Genomic DNA, 27,507 nt, shown 5'->3' on the forward strand with positions numbered 1-27,507 from the left:
AAATCTGGCAATTTTAGCTCTTATTTGTAGTTAATATACACACACAAGTAGTTTGTATGTATTAACTTTGATGGAAAAGATATTTTGAAAATTTTACTTTGCCATGGTATTTTGACCCCCCTGCGGTATATTGAACCCCTTACTATAGACAATTCAAAAAAATCTAGCAATTTTAGCTCTTATATGTAGTTAATATACACACACAAGTAGTTTGTATGTATTAACTTTGATGTAAAAGATATTTTGAAAATTTTACTTTGCCATGGTATTTTGACCCCTTGCGGTATATTGAACCCCTCACTATAGACAATTAAAAAAATCTGGCAATTTTAGCTCTTATTTGTAGTTAATATACACACACAAGTAGTTTGTATGTATAAACTTTGATGGAAAAGATATTTTGAAAATTTTACTTTGCCATGGTATTTTGACCCCCTGCGGTATATTGAACCCCTCACTATAGACAATTAAAAAAATCTGGCAATTTTAGCTCTTATTTGTAGTTAATATACACACACAAGTAGTTTGTATGCATAAACTTTGATGTATTTGCGGTATATTGAACCCCCTACTCTAGGCCTTTAATTTCAGAAATTCTGGCAATTCGAACTCTTTTATGTAGTTAGAATACACAAATAAGTAGTTTGTATGTATTTAACTTGCTGGAAAAGATATTTTACTTTGCCATGGTATTTTGACCCCCTCCTCCTTTTTTTACCATGGAAAATCAAAACTACCCTTATATATATATATATACATATGTTATAATTACAAATAATTAAAGCATTCAAGCTACATATGGTCTAGTTATAATGTGTCAATAAGTATTTTGAATGACATTTTGTTGGTAAAGACTTCAGAGCACTTATACCAAGCAAAGATATTTCTTTTAATTGAGCATGGAAAATGTACCTCCCCGTCTTGTATGAATGATTTTTTAATCTATGATAAGCTTTAGAATAATGTAAAATGTTCTAATATTTATCTAGGAAGAAAAAAACAGGGGGGTTCAATTTACCATGGGGGTTCAATTTTCCATACAGAGGGGGTTCAATTTACCATGGGGGGGTTCAATTTACCATAGCGGTATTTTGACCCCGGGGTCAATTTACCATGGGGTTCAAAATACCATATGACACCGGGGTCAAAAATACCGCTATGGTAAATTGAACCCCCCCCCTGTATGGAAAATTGAACCCCCATGGTAAATTGAACCCCCCTGTTTTTTTCATCCTAGATGAATATTAGAACATTTTACATTATTCTAAAGCTTATCATAGATTAAAAAATCATTCATACAAGAAGGGGAGGTACATTTTCCATGCTTAATTAAAAGAAATATCTTAGCTTGGTATAAGTGCTCTGAAGTCTTTACCAACAAAATGTCATTCAAAATACTTATTGACACATTATAACTAGACCATATGTAGCTTGAATGCTTTAATTATTTGTAATTATAACCATGATAACATATGTATATATATATATATAAGGGTAGTTTTGATTTTCCATGGTAAAAAAAAGGGGGAGGGGGTCAAAATACCATGGCAAAGTAAAATTTTAAAAATATTTTTTCCAGCAAATTAAATACATACAAACTACTTATTGGTGTATTCTTACCTCATAAAAGAGTAAGAATTGCCAGATTTTTTTGGAAATTAAAGGCCTAGAGTAGGGGGTTCAGTATACCGCAGGGGGGTCATAATACCATGGCAGGGTAAAATTTTCAAAATATCTTTTCCAGCAAGTTAAATACATACAAACTACTTATTGGTGTATCCTTACTACATAAAAGAGAAAGAATTGCCAGATTTTTGGAAATTAAAGGTCTAGAGTAGGGGGTACAATATACTGCAGGAAGGTCAAAATACCATGGCAAAGTAAAATTTTAAAAATATCTTTTCCAACAAGTTTAATACATACAAACTACTTATTGGTGTATTCTAACTACATAAAAGAGTTAGAATTGCCAGAATTTCTGAAATTAAAGGCCTAGAGTAGGGGGTTCAATATACTGCAGGGGGGTCAAAATACCATCACAAAGTAAAATTTTCAAAATAACTTTTCCAGCAAGTTTAATACATACAAACTGCTTATTTGTGTATTCTAACTATATAAAAAAGTTAGAATTGCCAGAATTTTTTTAATTAAAGGTCTAGAGTAAGGGGTTCAATGTACCGCAGGGGGTTCAAAATACCATGGCAAAGTAAAATTTTCAAAATAACTTTTCCAGCAAGTTTAATACATACAAACTGCTTATTTGTATATTCTAACTATATAAAAAAGTTAGAATTGCCAGAATTTTTTTAATTAAAGGTCTAGAGTAAGGAGTTCAATATACGGCAGGGGGGTCAAAATACCATGGCAAAGTAAAATTTTCAAAATATCTTTTCCATCAAGTTTAATACATACAAACTACTTGTTGGTGTATATTAACTACATATAAGAGTTAAAATTGCCAGAATATTTTGAATTGTCTAGAGTAAGGGGTTCAATATATCGCAGGGGGTCAAAATACCATGGCAAAGTAAAATTTTCAAAATATCTTTTCCAGCAAGTAAAATACATACAAACTACTTATTGGTGTATTCTTACTACATAAAAGAGTTCAAATTGCCAGAATTTCTGAAATTAAAGGCCTAGAGTAGGGGGTTCAATATACCGCAGGGGGGGGTCAAAATACCATGGCAAAGTAAAATTTTCAAAATATCTTTTCCAGCAAGTTTAATACATACAAACTGCTTATTTGTGTATTCTAACTATATAAAAAAGTTAGAATTGCCAGAATTTTTTTAATTAAAGGTCTAGAGTAAGGGGTTCAATATACGGCAGGGGGGTCAAAATACCATGGCAAAGTAAAATTTTCAAAATATCTTTTCCATCAAGTTTAATACATACAAACTACTTGTTGGTGTATATTAACTACATATAAGAGTTAAAATTGCCAGAATATTTTGAATTGTCTAGAGTAAGGGGTTCAATATATCGCAGGGGGTCAAAATACCATGGCAAAGTAAAATTTTCAAAATATCTTTTCCAGCAAGTAAAATACATACAAACTACTTATTGGTGTACTCTTACTACATAAAAGAGTTCAAATTGGCAGAATTTCTGAAATGAAAGGCCTAGAGTAGGGGGTTCAATATACCGCAGGGAGGGTCAAAATACCATGGCAAAGTAAAATTTTCAAAATAACTTTTCCAGCAAGTTTAATACATACAAACTGCTTATTTGTGTATTCGTACTATATAAAAAAGTTAGAATTGCCAGAATTTTTTTAATTAAAGGTCTAGAGTAGGGGGTTCAATATACGGCAGGGGGGTCAAAATACCATGGCAAAGTAAAATTTTTAAAATATCTTTTCCAGCAAATTAAATACATACAAACTACTTATTGGTGTATTCTTACTACATAAAAGAGTAAGAATTGCCAGATTTTTTTTGGAAATTAAAGGCCTAGAGTAGGGGGTTCAGTATACCGCAGGGGGGTCAAAATACCATGGCAGGGTAAAATTTTCAAAATATCTTTTCCAGCAAGTTAAATACATACAAACTACTTATTGGTGTATTCTTACTACATAAAAGAGTAAGAATTGCCAGATTTTTGGAAATTAATGGTCTAGAGTAGGGGGTACAATATACTGCAGGGGGGTCAAAATACCATGGCAAAGTAAAATTTTAAAAATATCTTTTCCAACAAGTTTAATACATACAAACTACTTATTGGTGTATTCTAACTACATAAAAGAGTTAGAATTGCCAGAATTTCTGAAATTAAAGGCCTAGAGTAGGGGGTTCAATATACTGCAGGGGGGTCAAAATACCATCGCAAAGTAAAATTTTCAAAATAACTTTTCCAGCAAGTTTAATACATACAAACTGCTTATTTGTGTATTCTTACTTTATAAAAAAGTTAGAATTGCCAGAATTTTTTTAATTAAAGGTCTAGAGTAAGGGGTTCAATGTACCGCAGGGGGTTCAAAATACCATGGCAAAGTAAAATTTTCAAAATAACTTTTCCAGCAAGTTTAATACATACAAACTGCTTATTTGTATATTCTAACTATATAAAAAAGTTAGAATTGCCAGAATTTTTTTAATTAAAGGTCTAGAGTAAGGAGTTCAATATACGGCAGGGGGGTCAAAATACCATGGCAAAGTAAAATTTTCAAAATATCTTTTCCATCAAGTTTAATACATACAAACTACTTGTTGGTGTATATTAACTACATATAAGAGTTAAAATTGCCAGAATATTTTGAATTGTCTAGAGTAAGGGGTTCAATATATCGCAGGGGGTCAAAATACCATGGCAAAGTAAAATTTTCAAAATATCTTTTCCAGCAAGTAAAATACATACAAACTACTTATTGGTGTATTCTTACTACATAAAAGAGTTCAAATTGCCAGAATTTCTGAAATTAAAGGCCTAGAGTAGGGGGTTCAATATACCGCAGGGGGGGTCAAAATACCATGGCAAAGTAAAATTTTCAAAATATCTTTTCCAGCAAGTTTAATACATACAAACTGCTTATTTGTGTATTCTAACTATATAAAAAAGTTAGAATTGCCAGAATTTTTTTAATTAAAGGTCTAGAGTAAGGGGTTCAATATACGGCAGGGGGGTCAAAATACCATGGCAAAGTAAAATTTTCAAAATATCTTTTCCATCAAGTTTAATACATACAAACTACTTGTTGGTGTATATTAACTACATATAAGAGTTAAAATTGCCAGAATATTTTGAATTGTCTAGAGTAAGGGGTTCAATATATCGCAGGGGGTCAAAATACCATGGCAAAGTAAAATTTTCAAAATATCTTTTCCAGCAAGTAAAATACATACAAACTACTTATTGGTGTACTCTTACTACATAAAAGAGTTCAAATTGGCAGAATTTCTGAAATGAAAGGCCTAGAGTAGGGGGTTCAATATACCGCAGGGAGGGTCAAAATACCATGGCAAAGTAAAATTTTCAAAATAACTTTTCCAGCAAGTTTAATACATACAAACTGCTTATTTGTGTATTCTAACTATATAAAAAAGTTAGAATTGCCAGAATTTTTTTAATTAAAGGTCTAGAGTAGGGGGTTCAATATACGGCAGGGGGGTCAAAATACCATGGCAAAGTAAAATTTTTAAAATATCTTTTCCAGCAAATTAAATACATACAAACTACTTATTGGTGTATTCTTACTACATAAAAGAGTAAGAATTGCCAGATTTTTTTTGGAAATTAAAGGCCTAGAGTAGGGGGTTCAGTATACCGCAGGGGGGTCAAAATACCATGGCAAAGTAAAATTTTCAAAATATCTTTTCCATCAAGTTTAATACATACAAACTACTTGTTGGTGTATATTAACTACATATAAGAGTTAAAATTGCCAGAATATTTTGAATTGTCTAGAGTAAGGGGTTCAATATATCGCAGGGGGTCAAAATACCATGGCAAAGTAAAATTTTCAAAATATCTTTTCCAGCAAGTAAAATACATACAAACTACTTATTGGTGTACTCTTACTACATAAAAGAGTTCAAATTGGCAGAATTTCTGAAATGAAAGGCCTAGAGTAGGGGGTTCAATATACCGCAGGGAGGGTCAAAATACCATGGCAAAGTAAAATTTTCAAAATAACTTTTCCAGCAAGTTTAATACATACAAACTGCTTATTTGTGTATTCTAACTATATAAAAAAGTTAGAATTGCCAGAATTTTTTTAATTAAAGGTCTAGAGTAGGGGGTTCAATATACGGCAGGGGGGTCAAAATACCATGGCAAAGTAAAATTTTTAAAATATCTTTTCCAGCAAATTAAATACATACAAACTACTTATTGGTGTATTCTTACTACATAAAAGAGTAAGAATTGCCAGATTTTTTTTGGAAATTAAAGGCCTAGAGTAGGGGGTTCAGTATACCGCAGGGGGGTCAAAATACCATGGCAGGGTAAAATTTTCAAAATATCTTTTCCAGCAAGTTAAATACATACAAACTACTTATTGGTGTATTCTTACTACATAAAAGAGTAAGAATTGCCAGATTTTTGGAAATTAAAGGTCTAGAGTAGGGGGTACAATATACTGCAGGGGGGTCAAAATACCATGGCAAAGTAAAATTTTAAAAATATCTTTTCCTACAAGTTTAATACATACAAACTACTTATTGGTGTATTCTAACTACATAAAAGAGTTAGAATTGCCAGAATTTCTGAAATTAAAGGCCTAGAGTAGGGGGTTCAATATACTGCAGGGGGGTCAAAATACCATCGCAAAGTAAAATTTTCAAAATAACTTTTCCAGCAAGTTTAATACATACAAACTGCTTATTTGTGTATTCTAACTATATAAAAAAGTTAGAATTGCCAGAATTTTTTTAATTAAAGGTCTAGAGTAAGGGGTTCAATGTACCGCAGGGGGTTCAAAATACCATGGCAAAGTAAAATTTTCAAAATAACTTTTCCAGCAAGTTTAATACATACAATTAAAACTGCTTATTTGTGTATTCTAACTATATAAAAAAGTTAGAATTGCCAGAATTTTTTTAATTAAAGGTCTAGAGTAAGGGGTTCAATATACGGCAGGGGGGTCAAAATACCATGGCAAAGTAAAATTTTCAAAATATCTTTTCCATCAAGTTTAATACATACAAACTACTTGTTTGTGTATATTAACTACATATAAGAGTTCAAATTGCCAGAATTTCTGAAATTAAAGGCCTAGAGTAGGGGGTTCAATATACCGCAGGGGGGTCAAAATACCATGGCAAAGTAAAATTTTCAAAATATCTTTTCCAGCAAGTTTAATACATACAAACTGCTTATTTGTGTATTCTAACTATATAAAAAAGTTAGAATTGCCAGAATTTTTTTAATTAAAGGTCTAGAGTAAGGGGTTCAATATACGGCAGGGGGGTCAAAATACCATGGCAAAGTAAAATTTTCAAAATATCTTTTCCATCAAGTTTAATACATACAAACTACTTGTTGGTGTATATTAACTACATATAAGAGTTAAAATTGCCAGAATATTTTGAATTGTCTAGAGTAAGGGGTTCAATATATCGCAGGGGGTCAAAATACCATGGCAAAGTAAAATTTTCAAAATATCTTTTCCAGCAAGTAAAATACATACAAACTACTTATTGGTGTACTCTTACTACATAAAAGAGTTCAAATTGGCAGAATTTCTGAAATGAAAGGCCTAGAGTAGGGGGTTCAATATACCGCAGGGAGGGTCAAAATACCATGGCAAAGTAAAATTTTCAAAATAACTTTTCCAGCAAGTTTAATACATACAAACTGCTTATTTGTGTATTCTAACTATATAAAAAAGTTAGAATTGCCAGAATTTTTTTAATTAAAGGTCTAGAGTAGGGGGTTCAATATACGGCAGGGGGGTCAAAATACCATGGCAAAGTAAAATTTTTAAAATATCTTTTCCAGCAAATTAAATACATACAAACTACTTATTGGTGTACTCTTACTACATAAAAGAGTTCAAATTGGCAGAATTTCTGAAATGAAAGGCCTAGAGTAGGGGGTTCAATATACTGCAGGGAGGGTCAAAATACCATGGCAAAGTAAAATTTTCAAAATAACTTTTCCAGCAAGTTTAATACATACAAACTGCTTATTTGTGTATTCTAACTATATAAAAAAGTTAGAATTGCCAGAATTTTTTTAATTAAAGGTCTAGAGTAGGGGGTTCAATATACGGCAGGGGGTCAAAATACCATGGCAAAGTAAAATTTTTAAAATATCTTTTCCAGCAAATTAAATACATACAAACTACTTATTGGTGTATTCTTACTACATAAAAGAGTAAGAATTGCCAGATTTTTTTTGGAAATTAAAGGCCTAGAGTAGGGGGTTCAGTATACCGCAGGGGGGTCAAAATACCATGGCAGGGTAAAATTTTCAAAATATCTTTTCCAGCAAGTTAAATACATACAAACTACTTATTGGTGTATTCTTACTACATAAAAGAGTAAGAATTGCCAGATTTTTGGAAATTAAAGGTCTAGAGTAGGGGGTACAATATACTGCAGGGGGGTCAAAATACCATGGCAAAGTAAAATTTTAAAAATATCTTTTCCAACAAGTTTAATACATACAAACTACTTATTGGTGTATTCTAACTACATAAAAGAGTTAGAATTGCCAGAATTTCTGAAATTAAAGGCCTAGAGTAGGGGGTTCAATATACTGCAGGGGGGTCAAAATACCATCGCAAAGTAAAATTTTCAAAATAACTTTTCCAGCAAGTTTAATACATACAAACTGCTTATTTGTGTATTCTAACTATATAAAAAAGTTAGAATTGCCAGAATTTTTTTAATTAAAGGTCTAGAGTAAGGGGTTCAATGTACCGCAGGGGGTTCAAAATACCATGGCAAAGTAAAATTTTCAAAATAACTTTTCCAGCAAGTTTAATACATACAATTAAAACTGCTTATTTGTGTATTCTAACTATATAAAAAAGTTAGAATTGCCAGAATTTTTTTAATTAAAGGTCTAGAGTAAGGGGTTCAATATACGGCAGGGGGGTCAAAATACCATGGCAAAGTAAAATTTTCAAAATATCTTTTCCATCAAGTTTAATACATACAAACTACTTGTTTGTGTATATTAACTACATATAAGAGTTAAGATTGCCAGAATATTTTGAATTGGCTAGAGTAAGGGGTTCAATATATCGCAGGGGGTCAAAATACCATGGCAAAGTAAAATTTTCAAAATATCTTTTCCAGCAAGTAAAATACATACAAACTACTTATTGGTGTATTCTTACTACATAAAAGAGTTCAAATTGGCAGAATTTCTGAAATTAAAGGCCTAGAGTAGGGGGTTCAATATACCGCAGGGAGGGTCAAAATACCATGGCAAAGTAAAATTTTCAAAATAACTTTTCCAGCAAGTTTAATACATACAAACTGCTTATTTGTGTATTCTAACTATATAAAAAAGTTAGAATTGCCAGAATTTTTTTAATTAAAGGTCTAGAGTAGGGGGTTCAATATACGGCAGGGGGGTCAAAATACCATGGCAAAGTAAAATTTTCAAAATATCTTTTCCAGCAAATTAAATACATACAAACTACTTATTGGTGTATTCTTACGACATAAAAGAGTAAGAATTGCCAGATTTTTTTTGGAAATTAAAGGCCTAGAGTAGGGGGTTCAATATATCCCAGGGGGTCAAAATACCATGGCAAAGTAAAATTTTCAAAATATCTTTTCCAGCAAGTTAAATACATACAAACTACTTATTGGTGTATTCTTACTACATAAAAGAGTTCAAATTGCCAGAATTTCTGAAATTAAAGGCCTAGAGTAGGGGGGTTCAATATACCGCAGGGGGGGGGGTGTCAAAATACCATGTCAAAGTAAAATTTTCAAAATAACTTTTCTAGCAAGTTTAATACATACAAACTGCTTATTTGTGTATTCTAACTATATAAAAAAGTTATAATTGCCAGAATTTTTTTAATTAAAAGTCTAGAGTAAGGGGTTCAATGTACGTACGGCAGGGGGGTCAAAATACCATGACAAAGTAAAATTTTCAAAATATCTTTTCCATCAAGTTTAATACATACAAACTACTTGTTGGTGTATATTAACTACATATCAGAGTTAAAATTGCCAGAATTTTTTGTATTGTCTAGAGTAAGGGGTTCAATATATCGCAGGGGGTCAAAATACCATGGCAAAGTGAAATTTTTAAATTATCTTTTCCAGCAAGTTAAATACATACAAACTACTTAATGGTTAATTCTAACTACATAAAAGAGTAAGAATTGCCAGATTTTTGGAAATTAAAGGTCTAGAGTAGGGGGTTCAATATACGGCAGGGGGGGTCAAAATACCATGGCAAAGTAAAATTTTCAAAATATCTTTTCCAGCAAGTTTAATACATACAAACTACTTATTGGTGTATTCTTACTACATAAAAGAGTTCAAATTGCCAGAATTTCTAAAATTAAAGGCCTAGAGGAGGGGGTTCAATATACCGCAGGGGGGGTCAAAATACCATGGCAAAGTAAAATTTTCAAAATATCTTTTCGAGCAAGTTAAAAACATACAAACTACTTATTTGTGTATACTAACTACATAAAAGAGTTCAAATTGCCAGAATTTCTGAAATTGAAGGCCTAGAGTAGGGGGTTCAATATACCGCAGGGGGGTCAAAATACCATGGCAAAGTGGTATTTTGACCCCCCTGCGGTATATTGAACCCCCTTCTATAGACCTTGATTTTCAAAAATTCAAGCTATTCTAACTCCTTAACATACATTGTAGTTATAATACTCCAATAAGTAGTTTGTATATATATATGTATTTAATATACTGGAAAAGATATTTTGAAAATTTTACTCAGCCATGGTATTTTGACCCCCCTGTGGTATATTGAACCCTCTACAGTATAGACCTTGAATTTCAAAAATTCAAGCTATTCTAAATCCTTAACATAGTTATAATACTCCAATAAGTAGTTTGTATGCATTTAATATACTGGAAAAGATATTTTGAAAATTTTACTAAGCCATGGTATTTTGACCCCCCTACGGTATATTGAACCCCCTTCTATAGACCTTGATTTTAAAAAATTCAAGCTATTCTAACTCCTTAACATAGTTATAATACTCCAATAAGTAGTTTGTATATATTTGATATACTGGAAAAGATGTTTTGAAAATTTTACTTAGCCATGGTATTTTGAACCCCCTGCGGTATATTGAACCCCCTACAATAGACCTTGAATTTCAAAAATTCAAGCTATTCTAAATCCTTAACATAGTTATATTACTCCAATAAGTAGTTTGTATGTATTTAATATACTGGAAAAGATATTTTGAAAATTTTACTTAGCCATGATATTTTGACACCCCTGCGGTATATTGGAAGTTGAATTTGGAACCCCCTACTATAGACTTTGAATTTCAAAAATTCAAGCTATTCTAAATCCTTAACATAGTTATAATACTCCAATAAGTAGTTTGTATGTATTTAATATACTGGAAAAGATATTTTGAAAATTTTACTTAGCCATGGTATTTTGAACCCCCTGCGGTATATTGAACCCCCTACTTAAAACCACAAATTAAAAAAAATGATAGCCAATAAATTCTAAATTAGATTATCTGCAATACTATTTATAAAAAACAGGGGGGTTCAATATACCGCAGGGGGGTTCAAAATACCATATGTGAAAAATGACCCTGGGGTCAAAATACCATGCGGTATAATGACCCCGGGGTCATTTTACCGCATGGTATTTTGACCCCAGGTTCACTTTTTAGGGGGTTCAAAATACCATATGACACCGGCCAAGTGAGCTTTTCTCATCACTTGTCGTCTGTCGCCATTAACTTTTACAAAAATCTTCTCCTCTGAAACTAATGGGCCAAATTTAACCAAACTTAATCACAATCATCATTGGGGTATCTAGTTTAAAAAATGTGTATGGTGACCAGGCCAACCAACTAAGATGGCCTCCATGGAGATTTTGGCTTTTATCTCTGAAACCAAAGCATTTAGAGCAAATCTGTCATGGGGTAAAAGTGTTTATCAGGTCAAGATCTATCTGGGTCAAGATGTGTTAACTTGGATATGTATGATCTGAGACCCCCCCCCCCCAATACAATTAATTCTGGCAAAGCTCTAAGAAGAAAGAAGGACGAAAGATACCAGAGGACAGTCAAACTCATAGATTGAAAATAAACTGAAAGAGTCTTGATAAAAGCTTACTTTATACTGTGTATAAAAAAATTTGGAAAACAGTCAGTGAAGTATCGTTCTTGTTTTGCAGGAAATCTTTGACAGAGTTTGGTGATGCCAGTAAAAAGATGGTCAAACTAGGTAACAGAGTCTTGAAAGAAGCTGGAAATATAATAAAAGAGTAAGTGATAACTGGGGTTAAAGGTCAAACTAGGTAACAGAGTCTTGAAAGAAGCTTGTAATATAACAGAAGAGTAAGTGATACAAGGGGTCATAGGTCAAACTAGGTAACAGAGTCTTAAAAGAAGCTCGTAATATAATAAAAGGGTAAGTTATGACTGAGGTTAAAGGTCAAACTAGGTAACAGAGTCTTGAAAGAAGCTGGTAATAGAATAAAAGAGTAAGTGATAACTGGGGTTAAAGGTCAAACTAGGTAACAGAGTCTTGAAAGAAGCTGGTAATATAATAAAAGAGTAAGTTATGACTGAGGTTAAAGGTCAAACTAGGTAACAGAGTCTTGAAAGAAGCTGGTAATAGAATAAAAGAGTAAGTTATGACTGATGTTAAAGGTCAAACTAGGAAACAGAGTCTTGAAAGAAGCTGGTAATAGAATAAAAGAGTAAATGATTACTGGGGTTAAAGGTCAAACTAGGTACCAGAGTCTTAGAAGAAGCTGGTAATATAACAAAAGAGTAAGTGATAATAGTAGTCAAAGTTTAAACTAGTTAACAGTCAGAATCAACAGAGTCTTTAAAGAAGTGACTAATATGATAAAAGAGTAATTCTAATGCAATTTTTTATGTAACAATTTTTTTTCATTGGCTAAAAGTTATAGTCCAATCTATTGTTGACCAGTATTAACTAAGGGGGGCCCACCACCTACAACACCTACCACAAAAACAGTTTTGATGTGATTTTATCTCAATTTGAATACAAGAGGTACGGTAATAAATAACCTTCAGTTAGAAAGTTTTTATTTGTATGAGGTCACATTTAGCCATGACACCTTTGCGCCAAAATCATTAATGAAGTTTTGCGAAATTTTATTTTATTTCAAATTTATATATTTTCATGCTCTAACACATTATTTCTGTTTGTAATGCATTAGAATTGGAATAACAGTACTGTAGATAAAGAGTTGCCACCATCAATTTTGATTTGATGGTTGCAAATTTTTGTTTTACTGTCTCCACTACATGTCGCCAGCAATACTGCATTTGTAACCGTGAAAGCACCAATTGACAGTGGCAATTAACTCTCCAACTACAGTACTGTTATTCCATAAGTGTTTATAACAGGAGATAAAGGTCAAACGAAGAATCAGAGTATGTGCTAGATAAATAGAAGAGGCCTTCAAATGTTAAGAGAAGGCCTTGTAATGAAACTCCTTTTTTCTAATTGTCTCTTCGTGGAGCATACTTCATTGAATGAAAATGAATGTGTAATTAAATTCTATAGAATATCTGGTCAAGATGCATATTAGTTTCTCCGTAGGCCGTAATGGTAACGTTTTCTTCTGTTGCTCAGTCCATATCTTTAACTTGGATATGTGTGATGGCTCTTTTCGAAGCTGAGACATTTTGACATATGTGGTTAAATTTTTGGGGTACAAAGTGAGATTACCTTTTCCGTAAATTAGCAAACCCCGAGTATCCTTTTGTGATGCGGCTACTTATCGTAAAAAATCCCATTTTTAACACAATAAGTTCTTCGAAAATTTAATACTTTGAACACATTTAATAGCTCCATAGATTTTACACATTTATTCTGTGTTCCCCTACTTTCTAAATTATCACAAATGGTTAAGCTCAGTCACTTGTTTATCATAGAAAAATGTCAAATATCACTACACAGAGAATTTTTGTTTACACGTGACTTTTGAGTTCCTCATTTCAAGGTGCATTAGGGATGTTGTTCCATCTATGTAATATTTTTGTCATACCTATTCCTTATACCCCCGCTTTAAAAAGGTGGAATTATACTGTTTTAGCTATGTCCATCTGTCTGTCTGTCCATCTTATGAATATTTTTGATTGCATCTTTTTCAGGAACTACATCTTGGATTTCTGAAATTTGGTTTCAGGGTTTTATATAAGTCGGATCAGCTTTACCGTGTGATACATAGTAAGATACATCAGTCAACATCTTCCTGTGCTGGAAAGGGTCACGTCAGTGAAAAGAAGCTCACAGTTTCACTTGTTGTTGACTGCTGGTGCATATGTAACAAAAAATATGTTCCGGCGTGACATTTGTTCCGCTGGAATAAATTTCATAGGAAATATGTTCCGCCGGAACTTATATCACAAAAAATATGTTCCAGCACTGTAATATTTGTTTCGGAACTAATTTTTTTACCAAATATGAAATAAGTTCCGGAACAAATATCATAGCTCCATGAATTTTGTTCCAGTTAATATTAAAAGTTTTAAATAAGTTCCTGTGATATTAGTTTAAGACCAATATGCACATATTTCAAAGAAATCAATGAATAAGTTTTTCTCAAACCTATTTTCACTGAAATAAGTACCTTTGCCACATATTGCACAGCGAAACATTTTCTTGTTACACTTAAATTATAAAGCAAGCTAAATGCTGCACTGAGTGTGCTGGCATGGGTTACATGTGCAATTGTAGGCATGACTGTAAAGTTCTACAGGATAAAGTGATAGTAATTTATCATAGTTTGTATCTATGTTTTATGTGGTATTCCTCCTAGGTTCCTGTTAAATGTCATGGCCCTGTTTCTAGTCATACATGTACTCGTCATGGAACAGTTTCAAAAGAGTGTGTCTTTTGTTTCTTCGTGTCTTTTGGAATCATTAATCAGTTATTTTGTCCTTCTCAAATTTGTTCATATGTTCATGTTTTCATTTTTGACTTTAATTTTTTTCTGAAAGATTTTTTTTCATCCTACTCTTTTCTGGCTCAAAGTGGGACTGTCATTTTGATATTTTTTACGTTTATAATTAAACATTTGCTACAGTCCACACTGAGATTCTTATTGGATGATTTACATTTTTCATTTATTATATATTATCAATATATTATACTTATTTTTATAATGCACTTGAATGATAACTTTAAACTCATTAATGACAAATGTTCAGTATATAAGATAACCTGTTTAACCAGTGGAACATATTTCACAGACTAGGAACTTATTTTACCAGGTGAGGAACAAATTTCACAAACCCAGAACTTATTTCACCAGGTAAGGAACAAATCTCATAAATCTGGAACCTATTTCACTAGGTAAGGAACAAATTTCACCAACCCGGTACTTATTTCACCAGGTAAAGTGTGGAACTTATTTCATAGAGATGGAACAAATTATATTGAAATTATCTATGAAAAAAGTTCTCCCAGAACATATTTCCTGTGATATTAGTTCCACTGGAACTTTTTTCACAGGAACAAATTTTGGCTCACACATACACAAAGCTCTGTCTGAGTAACTAAAGTTGAATTATTCTTAATCTGACATTTATTGAAATTCTAACATACTAACATTGTGTTTTCAGGAATGAAACTGAGGCAAAGAAAATGAAATTAAAAGCAAAAGAAAGAATAATCATTTATGATGGTAAGTTTGAGTGTCTGTAATTGATTACCTTAGCTGTATTTGGCAAAACTTTTAGGAATTTTGGTTCTCAATGCTCTTCAACTTCATACTTTATTTGACCTTTTTAACTTTTTGTGATTCGAGCGTCACTGATGAGTCTTTTGTAGACAAAACACGCGTCTGGCGTATATACTAAATTTAGTCCTGGTATCTATAATGAGTTTATTGAATAACATGAAGAGAAAAAACAAGATTTTTAATGGCAAATGCATTACATCTATGTTAATTGGGAAATAAATATTTTTTCTCCATATGTACTTAACGTTATAGAAAAGAGTTAAATCTATGTATATATATATATATCTTAAATGCAGTTATAGTATATATTCTTAGGAATATCTAACCATATAGTTTGGATTTTTCTCATTGTACAAGGCTGTATAAAGGTGAATTGTAATTGCTTATATCTATGTCATTTAGTCTCTTATGAATATTGATCTGCTTGGCCTTCATACCACTACTCCTTAAGCATGTTAAGTTTATATTAATACAGAAGATCTGAGAAAGTTTGATCATGACTGATCTCATTTTAAACACACAATATGAAAAAAAGGATGTGGTATGTTATTGCCAATGAAATTACTCTCCACAAGAGACCAAAATGACACAGAAATTAACAACTATAGGTAACTGTACAGCCTTCAACAATGAGCAAAGCCCATACCACATAGTCAGCTATAAAAACGTCTTAAGTGATTGCAACAGAGTTAGGCATGGTGGGGATTAACATTAACACACTGTCTACAAAAATAACAGTTAAGGGGGGCAAATAGGATAATAGAATGATATCTATAGTGGTAATGTGATGAAATCTGATATCTATAGTGGTAATGTGATGAAATCTGATATCTATAGTGGTAACGTGATGAAATCTGATATCTATAGTGGTAACGTGATGAAATCAGATATCTATAGTGGTAATGTGATGAAATCTGATATCTATAGTGGTAACGTGATGAAATCTGATATCTATAGTGGTAATGTGATGAAATCTGATATCTATAGTGGTAATGTGATGAAATCTGATATCTATAGTGGTAACCTGATGAAATCTGATATCTATATTGGTAACGTGATGAAATCTGATATCTATAGTGGTAATGGGATGAAATGTGATATCTATAGTGGTAACCTGATGAAATCTGATATATATATTGGTAATGTGATGAAATCATATCTATAGTGGTAATGTGATGAAATCTGATATCTATAGTGGTAAGCTGATGAAATCTGATATCTATAGTGGTAATGTGATGAAATCTTTTCATATGTCTGATTTTTTACTTTAAAAGTCTTAAATTTGAACAAGGTGAACCCAACACCTGAAGTGGTAATAAGCGCTCGGGTAATAGTTGGTTGATTCACAGTTTTCTTTCACTAGGAAGTAAAATAAAACAACAATAAAGACAACAACATCTATTAACAGTCTTGAAGACCCATTGGTATACTTTGGCTGTTGTCTGCTCTATGGTCGGGCTGTTGTCGCTTTGACACATTCCCCATTTCCTTTCTCAATTTTATTAGGTAGAAACCTAGAAGCATGTCCTGGATATGACTTTTTCAATCTCTTTTAAGAACAAACATGACAGCATATATTTTACATGAACAAATATTTTTTAAATAATTTTAGAAAAGTATTTGTATAAAAAAAGAGAATATGGTTTAAATGCCAATGAGAAAACTTTCTAACAGACACCAAATGGCATACAAATTGTTTTGATTACCGTTGTGATTGTTCTCTTTGAAGAATTTCTTCCAGGTAAAAGTGTATCACAGAAGAAAGATAATTGAAAAAGAATTAAAAAGAAAACTTGATTATTAAAAAAACCAAAAACATATTTTTAAAAATGTCCAGCTGAAGCACGCCTCCGGGTGCAGGATTTTCTCCCTGTGTTGAAGACCAATTCCTAGCCTTTGGCTGTTTTTTGCTTTTTGGTCGGGTTGTTGTCTCTTTGTCACATTCGCCATTTCCATTCTCAATTTTATGATTATTTAAATAGAACATGAGTTAATGCATGATGCAGCAAAATGGGACAGAGCAGTGAAGATGATTATAAATACATTTGAAGATGCTTTGAAATCTACCAGAAATGCTGCTTATAAGTCAAGTAAGTACAGACACATACCTGCCAACTGTCACTATTTGTGGGGGATTTCCCTAATGGAGACAAGGCCCTTAAATGGAAATTTTGAATTAGCAATTTTGTCACACAATAGGAAACAAAACAATCAATTTTACCATTTTAAAAGCATGGAGAAGCAAAAAAACAACTTTGAAATAAAATTGAAGGCCCTTCAAAGATTTTGTAGGACTATGACAAACATCTTGCATGTAAAACCCTGATGGCCATTTTGAAATATTGGCAGGTATGCAGACACTTTCCATCATTCAACATACAAACACTTATAATAAAACACAAAAATGTTCACACTTTAAAATTCAATTATTAGCATGCTATTAATTTTCAAAGGTTTGGCAACTTTATTTGATTGACCTCTGCATGTTAAAACTTTAACCCTTTCAACGCTATACACGGCATATGCCGCGATGACATACGCCGTCCGCCACTGCTATTCGCGGCATATGCCGCGATGACAAGGGATTTTTCATAAGGACTCTTAAACCATTCGGTTTTCATTTGGGTCCTCTCTAATTTTTCCTTGTATGAATCGCAGATATGCAAGGTCTCATTTGCGCTTGAAATCCCGGCAATTTTTATTGAAAAATCATGCAGTATAAGGAAAATTGAAGGAAATTTAAAAAAAATATTTTGACAAATCCAAATGGCGGAAATCGGAAACGAAGCTGTAAATATGGAAATATTTCAGCATTTCTATGGCGAAACTGATGACGAGGATTAGTTAAAAGGTTTCTTGTTATCTCAATGTGTTTATTACATTCAATTCGTGTGGGAAATATGATTTGATCGATCATTACGAGACGTAGAAAAAAGGGGGAAAACGGAGGTTGACTGAAAATTTTGAGGACGGAGCCACTGATTTGTGCCATGATTACATAATACGTTGTGTATGGTGCAATACGCTACGGAATCGAGCAATTGGTGTCTTCTTTATTATATGGCAGATAAAAAAACAAAATAGATGAAGACTAAATGTAGTTTTTATTCAAAATTCAACACAAATGTAACAAATTACACCTTTTACCTGTTAATTACCTGAAAATGCAGGTAAGTGGATAAAAATTTTACAGAAATAACTGCCTAACATTACAGTTCATACTCTCCTGAGCATTTTTCATTCAATAACTTTTTCTGTATCTCGTACAATAAAAAAGATACAGCAGTCTGAAAAGGAATATACTGTTCTAATGAATGAACACAAAAAAAATGCAGCAGCAGCAGCCATTTTTCTATTTTTTTGTGTAGCGTTTAAAGGGTTAAAACTTTTGCAAATTTATTTTGGGAACCAGCAATGTAAAACCCTGATGGGCATTTTGAAATATTGGCAGGTATGCAGACACTTTCCATCATTCAACATACAAACACTTATAATAAAACACAAAAATGTTCACACTTTAAAATTCAATTATTAGCATGCTATTAATTTTCAAAGGTTTGGCAACTTTATTTGATTGACCTCTGCATGTTAAAACTTTAACCCTTTCAACGCTATACACGGCATATGCCGCGATGACATACGCCGTCCGCCACTGCTATTCGCGGCATATGCCGCGATGACAAGGGATTTTTCATAAGGACTCTTAAACCATTCGGTTTTCATTCGGGTCCTCTCTAATTTTTCCTTGTATGAATCGCAGATATGCAAGGTCTCATTTGCGCTTGAAATCCCGGCAATTTTTATTGTAAAATCATGCAGTATAAGGAAAATTGAAGGAAATTTAAAAAAAATATTTTGACAAATCCAAATGGCGGAAATCGGAAACGAAGCTGTAAATATGGAAATATTTCAGCATTTCTATGGCGAAACTGATGACGAGGATTAGTTAAAAGGTTTCTTGTTATCTCAATGTGTTTATTACATTCTATTCGTGTGGGAAATATGATTTGATCGATCATTACGAGACGTAGAAAAAAGGGGGAAAACGGAGGTTGACTGAAAATTTTGAGGACGGAGCCACTGATTTGTGCCATGATTACATAATACGTTGTGTATGGTGCAATACGCTACGGAATCGAGCAATTGGTGTCTTCTTTATTATATGGCAGATAAAAAAACAAAATAGATGAAGACAAAATGTAGTTTTTATTCAAAATTTAACACAAATGTAACAAATTACACCTTTTACCTGTTAATTACCTGAAAATGCAGGTAACCGGATAAAAAATTTACAGAAATAACTGCCTAACATTACAGTTCATACTCTCCTGAGCATTTTTCATGCAATGACTTTTTCTATATCTCGTACAATAAAAAAGATACAGCAGTCTGAAAAGGAATATACTGTTCTAATGAATGAACACAAAAAAAATACAGCAGCAGCAGCCATTTTTCTATTTTTTTGTGTAGCGTTTAAAGGGTTAAAACTTTTGCAAATTTATTTTGGGAACCAGCAATTTAACAGATCTAATTTTTTTACTGACCTAATTTTAGTTTTCTGACCTAAATTTGGTTTTCTGACCTACATTTGGTTCTCACTTTGTCTAATTTGAACTGTGTATTTTAAAATATTTTTTTTAATGAAAATGTTAATGTTTCAGCATACACAAAAGCACAGAAACAGTTCAGAAACTTAGCTTCAGCTATGTCTAAAAAGATCCAGGATTTGAATGCAAAACAGAGGGAAATAAACGATCTAAAAAAGGTTGGTTTTACTCTTTGTCAGGGAATTAGAAAAATGTTTAATTATGCATAAAAAATCATATTCATGTGTCATTCATCACTAAATAATGGAAAGCTCTTGCTAAAGCGCATTCCATAAAATATGGAGTTGTTACTCCTGAAAAGTTTTAATAGATATGAATGAAGATAAAAACTTTAAAAAGTAAAAATGATTTATAGCAGGACAAGAACTACAAATAATTTAAGTCAGACAATTATTGTTAAACATTTATCTTTTAGACTTTCAACATAAAATCAATTATCAGTACATAAGGCATGTTCTTATGTTGTATTGTTACACCACTGTCACAGGTTAGAGGGATTGGCCTGCCTTCAAACTATGTCAACCCTACACCATTCTGTTTGTGCCTATCCCTAGTCATGAGACTTTAATTAAGAGGTTGTCATTTGTTGCTGTATATTATATTTGTTTTTTCTTTCATTATTTTGTACAGAGATCAGGCTGTTTCAGTTTTCTGGTTTAACATGTGTCATTTCAGGTCCTTTTATAGCTGACTATGCGGTATAGGTTTTACTCATTGTTCAAGGCTGTACGGGGACATAATAGTTGTTTTTATCTGTGTCATTTGGTGTCTTGTGAGGAGTTGTCTTATTTGCAATCATACCACATCTTCTTATTTATCATTAGGATTATCAGAACACACATTCTGATATCTTATACATATACTAGTATCTGGATGCAGATTGTCCTGTAATTGCAATAATAATTCTCACTGCTTCGTCTATCCTCAATGATCACAATAATAAATGCACGCAATTATTTCTGAATTAACAATAATACAATGTTTGTGGTACTGTATTCATATAAAAAGAAGATGTGGTATGATTGCATTTTCATGTATGGTAGCAGTATGTTGCATCATCTTTAATTTGTAGTCTTTCATGAAAAGGTTTGAATAATTCAACCTAGTGATACTAAACATTAGTTTGAATAAAGTTAAACTTAGATATAGAAACTTCTATCAGAATGAGGGTTTTCTTTACATTGTTCTTTAAGATGTCTAACTCAACTTTTTGACTACTTTTCTTCAATATCTAATTTCGTTATAAATTTTGTGTCAAACTTGTTTTGTATTTGTAATGTTTTAATACTAAGAAAATATTTTATTTTGTGTACATGCTAAACAGATGACTTTGTATAGTTGTAATGAAAAGATGATTAGGGTACAGGTCAGATGTGTATGAATTGAATACAGACTATACAGTATGAGTTTTTCTCATTGTTAAAGGCCATACAGTTGCCTTTAATTGCTTACATCCACTTCATTTAAGTTTTGGTGGATAATTGTCTCATTGGCAATGATACCACATCTCCTTAAAATTCTATATGTTTATACTGTTATCAGAATTTAAGTAAACATATATACAGACTTTTAATTGCGGAATGAAAAATTTCACATAAATTTCAGATTTTATAAACAGTAGCTGTTCGATATGATTTACTATCATCACTATCAGTGCTTGTTTCACTGGATACTATCATGATTCCTGTTTCTCTGCTGATGTCTATTGCACCTAGAAATTTGATTCCGTCAGCCTCTGATAGAATTTTCTTGTAGTTTTTACCATCTGGTGATACCACTAGGAGACAATTGTTCAAGCCAGGAACTATATAAACTAATCCATTTTTGTCTAATGTTATTCCTTGTGGATAGACAATACCATCGTGCATAAATGTCCAGAGAGCTTCTCCAGTACTTTTATAGCAGCAGACTTTATTTTCCCGAAAGATTGTTCCATAGATATTTCCTTTGAATAATGCAACACTATTTGCCTTAACTCCTTCTAAGATTTTATGTGACATATCATTCAGATTTACTATTGTACTTTTCTCCGGACTGCTAATGACCAAGATTTGACCATCACTTGTTACTGATAAACACTTGTGAGAAAGGTTGATTGATTTAAATATTTTATTTTTTTCTACATCCACTAATACTGTCTGGTTTTGTAATCCTAATGCGACAGCAACTGTATTATTTCTAACAAAGCAAGTATCCGATGTGGGTTCTGTAAATTCCACTACTTCTCTCATAAACATGCCATCATTACTGAAAAGCAGCAGGCAACTATAAGAAAAACGGTTATCAAGAATTAAATATTTACCATCAGGTAATATTCCACAACCTTCTATACATAATCGCTTTCTATCTTCTGGAATTGTCAGGTGTCTTACCATTGATGGTTTAATTTGTTCAAGGGTAGTAATAGTTGGAACTAGGTGCTGTGCTTGATCTTTTCTTCCCGTCTTAACTTGAAGGGTAAATGGGCTGTTATTGAATTTAATATCTCCAAATGATTTGACATCTTTTAATATTGAGTTAAGTTCAGATGAAATGGTAAGTTCTAGGTTAACTTCATCCAATTGGCCTCCACTTTTTAAATCTTCTAATTTTTTTGATGCTTCAGAAGTAGTTTTCTCAATTTCTCTCAGACCAACATACATTTGTAGCTCAGTTGCATATTTTGTCATTTTTGAAAATTCGCTTTGCAATTTGCTTATCTGATTGGCCTGTGTTTTCAGTTGTTGTAGTAAAGTGTTCATCTGAGATTTCAGCTTTGATTGCTTTGTTTCCAGGTCATCAAGAATTTCTCGTTCTAATTTGTTTAAGAAATCATCTACAGACTTCCTCATAGATCGGATTTGTTCAACAGCTTTTGTTTTTTGACTTTCACTTGTATTAATCCTACTGTTTAAATGTTTTATAATCTCGTCTAAGTTTTCCTTCACATCCTTCAAATCTTTTTCAAAAAGTTGAACAGAGGCAGACGATTTTACTTGCTTTAGGATATCTGACAGTGGTTTCATTTCTTGACATTTTTTGTGTTTATCAGTGATGCATGTGACACAGCAGGGACAGGCATGGAAAGAACAGTATAGTTCATACTTCTTCTTGTGATCTCTACACTGGCTACTAATTTCTTGCATGAATTTGGGTAGATTGTGGTAGTCTTTTGTAGACATTGTATTGTGGGCTTTAGATATTCTTGACTTCTTGTGATGTTTTTCACAATCTGTACAAAGGAACACCTCACATTCTATGCACCAAGTGACAGCTTTTGTAGATGTTCCATCATCATTGCATAGGGTACAGCAGTCCTTATCTGATGAGGCCATATTCTCTCTTTATTTCTGAAATTTAGTGTAGAAAAAAGTAGTGTTTGCTCTCCTTGACCGCAACATATGAAAGTGGATACTTTTTTTAAAATCTAAATTATTTGAACGACATCCCCCTGTCAATAAAGTATTGATGAGGACCCACGTTTACAGCGCCAAATATTTAATATTGAATTTTTGAATATTGTCATTATTTATAGATTATGGGTGACAACTCAACCAGCCGGGACGGAGAAAGCGAGAAATGCAATCGAGTTGAGATGAACAATGATAATCTTTTTATCGCTATTTTACCTATGACGACATTGTCAATTTCATGTCAATTTCATTAGCAACGCCACGTGCATGCTAAGTTTCTAGCGATAAACTTCCATCTCAAGCAAGTAGCGTGATATAAAAATTATCACAAAAAAAAATCAAAGGAATAATGCACAAAATAGCAATAATTATGGTTACATTTATTTTACTACGCTCACCTGGCCCAAAGGGCCAAGTGAGCTTTTCTCATGATTATCGTCGTCGTCGTCGTCGTTAACATTTTACATTTTGAACTTCTTCTAGAGAACCACTGAATGGAATGAAACCAAACATGGCATGAATGTTCCTTATGAGGTGCTGACCAAGTGTTGTTACTTTGTTGCCGATCCATCATCCAAGATGGCCGCCAGCGGGGGACTTAGTTTAACATAGGACCCTATGGGAAATGCATACAAATGACTTCTTTTAGAGAACCACTGAATGGAATGAAACCAAACATGGCATGAATGTTCCTTATGAGATGCTGACCAAGTGTTGTTACTTTGTAGCCGATCAATCATCCAAGATGGCCGCCAGTGGGGGACTTTGTTTAACATAGGAACCTATTGGAAATGCATACAAATGACTTCTTTTAGAGAACCACTGAATGGAATGAAACCAAACATGGCATGAATGTTCCTTATGAGATGCTGACCAAGTGTTGTTACTTTGTAGCCAATCCATCATCCAAGATGGCCGCCAGCGGGGGACTTAGTTTACCATAGGACCCTACGGGAAATGCATACAAATGATTTCTTCTAGAGAACCACTGAGTGGAATGAAAGCAAACATAGCATGAATGTTTCTTATCTGGTGCTGATCAAGTGTTGTTATTTTGTAGCCAAATTTTATCTTTTTTTATATGAATTCAAAAACCCAATAGAGTCAGGTGAGCGATACAGGCTCTTGAGAGCCTCTAGTTTTATATGCCCGTCAAAATTTTGACGGGAGGTATTATGGTATACAAATGTCCTGTGTCTGTCTGTCTGTCCATCGTCCACATGACACACCATTATACTCTGAGAACAAATTTTCCAAATTTCATGAAACTTAATATAGTTGTTTCTTATGATATGGTCAAATGATCTGTAAAGTTTTTGATGAAAATAAGATTAAAACTTTTTGAGTTACAGGACTGTAACAAAAACAGGGGGTGTTTTTTTCACATGATGGGCCATATTTCAAAAACAATTTATGATTGTTACTTTAAACTTATAACACTTCTTAGTTATATTAATCTTAAGATAGATAGGTGATGATTCAAAATTTTATTTTAGAGTTATCAAGTTTTTTGTATAAAAAAAGGGGGGGGGGGTCAGATGTGGCGCCATATCTCAAAAACAATTTATGATTATTGCTTAAAACTTTATCCCCTTCTTAGTTATATTGATCTAAAGGTTGCACTTTGTAAATACAGCTGTTGCTCAAAACACGCCTCTTTGTGGGAGAAATTGAATATTCATAGAAAATCATTTTTGTTTACATACTGGTTCCCAGTCATGCTCTCTGTGTTCCATATCGTAGAGACAGAACTTGGGAATGTTACCAGTAAATAAACATGTGCATATTGTTTACATTGAAATCTGTGGTAACCTTTCATTCGAGGTAGGGGTAGTTAAGAAAATTAGTGTAAGTTTAAACTCTGAGAAGTTCAGGGCATATAAATGTTGAAAATATACCACACAGCCCTATATTTTGACCTTTGAAAAAAATTGTGGTGCATATGAACTTTCAATTCTAGGATAAGATTTTTTTCAAAACTTCATAGTGGTACAGTTTTAGCCGTAAAAGGAGTTCCTATGGGAAATAGCATTGTCAATATTTACAGAAATGCAACCTAAAGATCAGTATACTTTTTAGTGATGATTCAAAATTATTTTAATTTTTACTATTTTTGCAATATCAGATGGCAAAAAATTGTTCTTATCACACCTCTTCTGTAAGTAAGGTATATGATTTATTGTCATATATTAAACTATTATTAAAGGACATTTACAAAGTCTTTGGAGAAAAATTGTTGAAAAAAATACTATACCAGGTAAATCTTTTCTATAAACATGATAAAGAGGGTTTAACACAAATCAACTTTTGTTATAAATTCCACCATTAGTTTTGTTTATTACTCGTCTGAACTTGATTCAGAGATTGATATATAAAATTATAGACTTTTGCTCCTCTGTGATTTAAGATCAAATGTTATCATGCAGAAGCACTTGTTTGTGATGTTGGACTGCTGTCTCATTATTTTACCCCTATAATCTTAAAGTATTCTTACCCTATATATTGTGATTGCTGGTGCTTTAGAAAAGGAATTTCTACAGGGAAGTCAATGTCCAATAACTGGTACACATAATATAGGTAGGGATTTTAAAAAAGTTAACAGTTAAATGGTTGGGTATATTAAAACTTGAAACAGTTCAAATGTCTTTTAATTTGAAGGTTTTAAAGGTCAAATTATTGTGATATTATGATAACATTATAGTGACAGAGAATCATTCAAAACTACAGATGCATACAGCAATACATGTACTATTAATTTGATTTTTACTTTAGATAAAATTTGATTTAAAAATTCTTGATACTAACTTAGATGTAGGTCAGTTTTTCTGTTTGAAATTTTCATTCAATTTAATAAGACCCTCTATAATGATTTTCCCAATTTTTGAAAGAAATATTTAATTACTTAAAAAAAAAAGCAGCTGGTAAGATCTACAAATACTTCAACATGACCAAAATTGTCAGTTGACTCCCTTTTGAGGTTTGTTTCCCTTTAATGGAGATTTGTACATTTTTTTTAACTCACCAAATCTTCTTTGAAACTTCTACACTAGTTTTATACCTTCAAACTTAACTTAATTTCATTATGATATCTAGTTTATACATTGTATCTGAAGTTTTGATCCATCAACACACATTGCAACCATGGCTAAATATAGAAAACATATATAGGGGTCAAATGCATTTTTTGGCTTATATCTCAAAAACTAAAGCATTTACAGGAAATGTTGTTGGTTTTCAGCCACCAAAAGGATTTTTTTCAGTCTTAATGGTTATTATTTTGAATATTATTATAGATGAAGATAACTGTAACTGTGAAAACAGCAAAAGTGTTCAATAAAGTAAAGTTTACAAATAAGTTTAATGACCAATAATTTTTATTGACCCTTAAGGAGATATTGCCCTCAAAAGACAATTTTAATAATTTGTTCAACTAATTTGTTCAAATAGTTTGACCTCAATTTTATGTTTCATTGAAAAATGTGTAGTTTTGTGGTTTCAACTGTGGTCTATTACTCATATAGTATAATAATAAGCAATATATTTGATGTATGGAAATGTTCTAAGATGAACATATCTGTCTTTTTTTATTTGACCTTGAACTCAATTTCAACGTTCTTTGGACAATGTTAAGTTTTTGTCTCTTTCTGTGATATTATAAACAATAGGTCAGTTATATTTTGTGTATGGAATGATTGTTGTACATTTTGGTTTGGCACAGGGTTCATTTGACTGACCTCATTTTGTTGGTTCATTAGTAAATGATAAATTTTTCATAATTTTGGTAGTTTATCAGATATCTAAAGCTCTGAATTAGCTAACGTGTGGTGAAAAAAAAAACAAATTTATACTAGATTCACAGAATAGAAGTTCCTTCATAATATAAGTTAGTTCCAAAGGTAAAGATATTCTTCCTTTTACAATATGTGCATTTGATTTTGATAATCTGCTAATTGTAAAAAAAATATACTTTGAATAAGTCAGTAAAATAACTGTGTGAAACTGCTTATTTTTTATTAAGTTTATCTTTTTTATTATCAAAATATAATAAAATGACTTCTAATCGGGTTTTAAATGACGTGGCAACTGGAAGAGTATACCTTATTAAGGTGTAATACCACCATTGATTTTCCCCTATAAGTCTATGTTAAATTTGC

The 27,507-nt window shown here is 32.2% G+C and overlaps 2 protein-coding genes across 3 annotated transcripts in view; one reads left to right on the forward strand and one right to left on the reverse strand.

Annotated features, from left to right (window-relative positions):
* LOC139503924 (uncharacterized) overlaps window positions 1-27,507 on the forward strand; it is an 88,684-nt gene that overhangs the window by 30,795 nt on the left and 30,382 nt on the right. The window contains exons 9-13 of one of the 2 annotated variants that reach the window (XM_071293944.1): window positions 11,806-11,845; window positions 12,138-12,187; window positions 15,236-15,297; window positions 17,337-17,444; window positions 20,016-20,119. In XM_071293944.1, the coding sequence (XP_071150045.1) occupies window positions 11,806-11,845; window positions 12,138-12,187; window positions 15,236-15,297; window positions 17,337-17,444; window positions 20,016-20,119 (364 nt within the window). Of the gene's footprint in view, window positions 1-11,805; window positions 11,896-12,137; window positions 12,188-15,235; window positions 15,298-17,336; window positions 17,445-20,015; window positions 20,120-27,507 lie in introns of both variants that reach the window. The other variant, XM_071293943.1, reaches the window with a different exon arrangement.
* On the reverse strand, window positions 21,520-25,913 carry LOC139502977 (tripartite motif-containing protein 2-like). Its single transcript, XM_071292648.1, has 2 exons — window positions 25,848-25,913; window positions 21,520-23,290 (listed from the first exon to the last, which is right to left on the reverse strand). The coding sequence occupies exon 2, from the start codon at window positions 23,273-23,275 to the stop codon at window positions 21,563-21,565; it is 1,713 nt and encodes a 570-aa protein (XP_071148749.1). The 5' UTR covers window positions 23,276-23,290; window positions 25,848-25,913; the 3' UTR covers window positions 21,520-21,562.

Source organism: Mytilus edulis, chromosome 14 (genome assembly GCF_963676685.1).
Source record: "Mytilus edulis chromosome 14, xbMytEdul2.2, whole genome shotgun sequence".
NCBI classification, from domain to species: domain Eukaryota; kingdom Metazoa; phylum Mollusca; class Bivalvia; order Mytilida; family Mytilidae; genus Mytilus; species Mytilus edulis.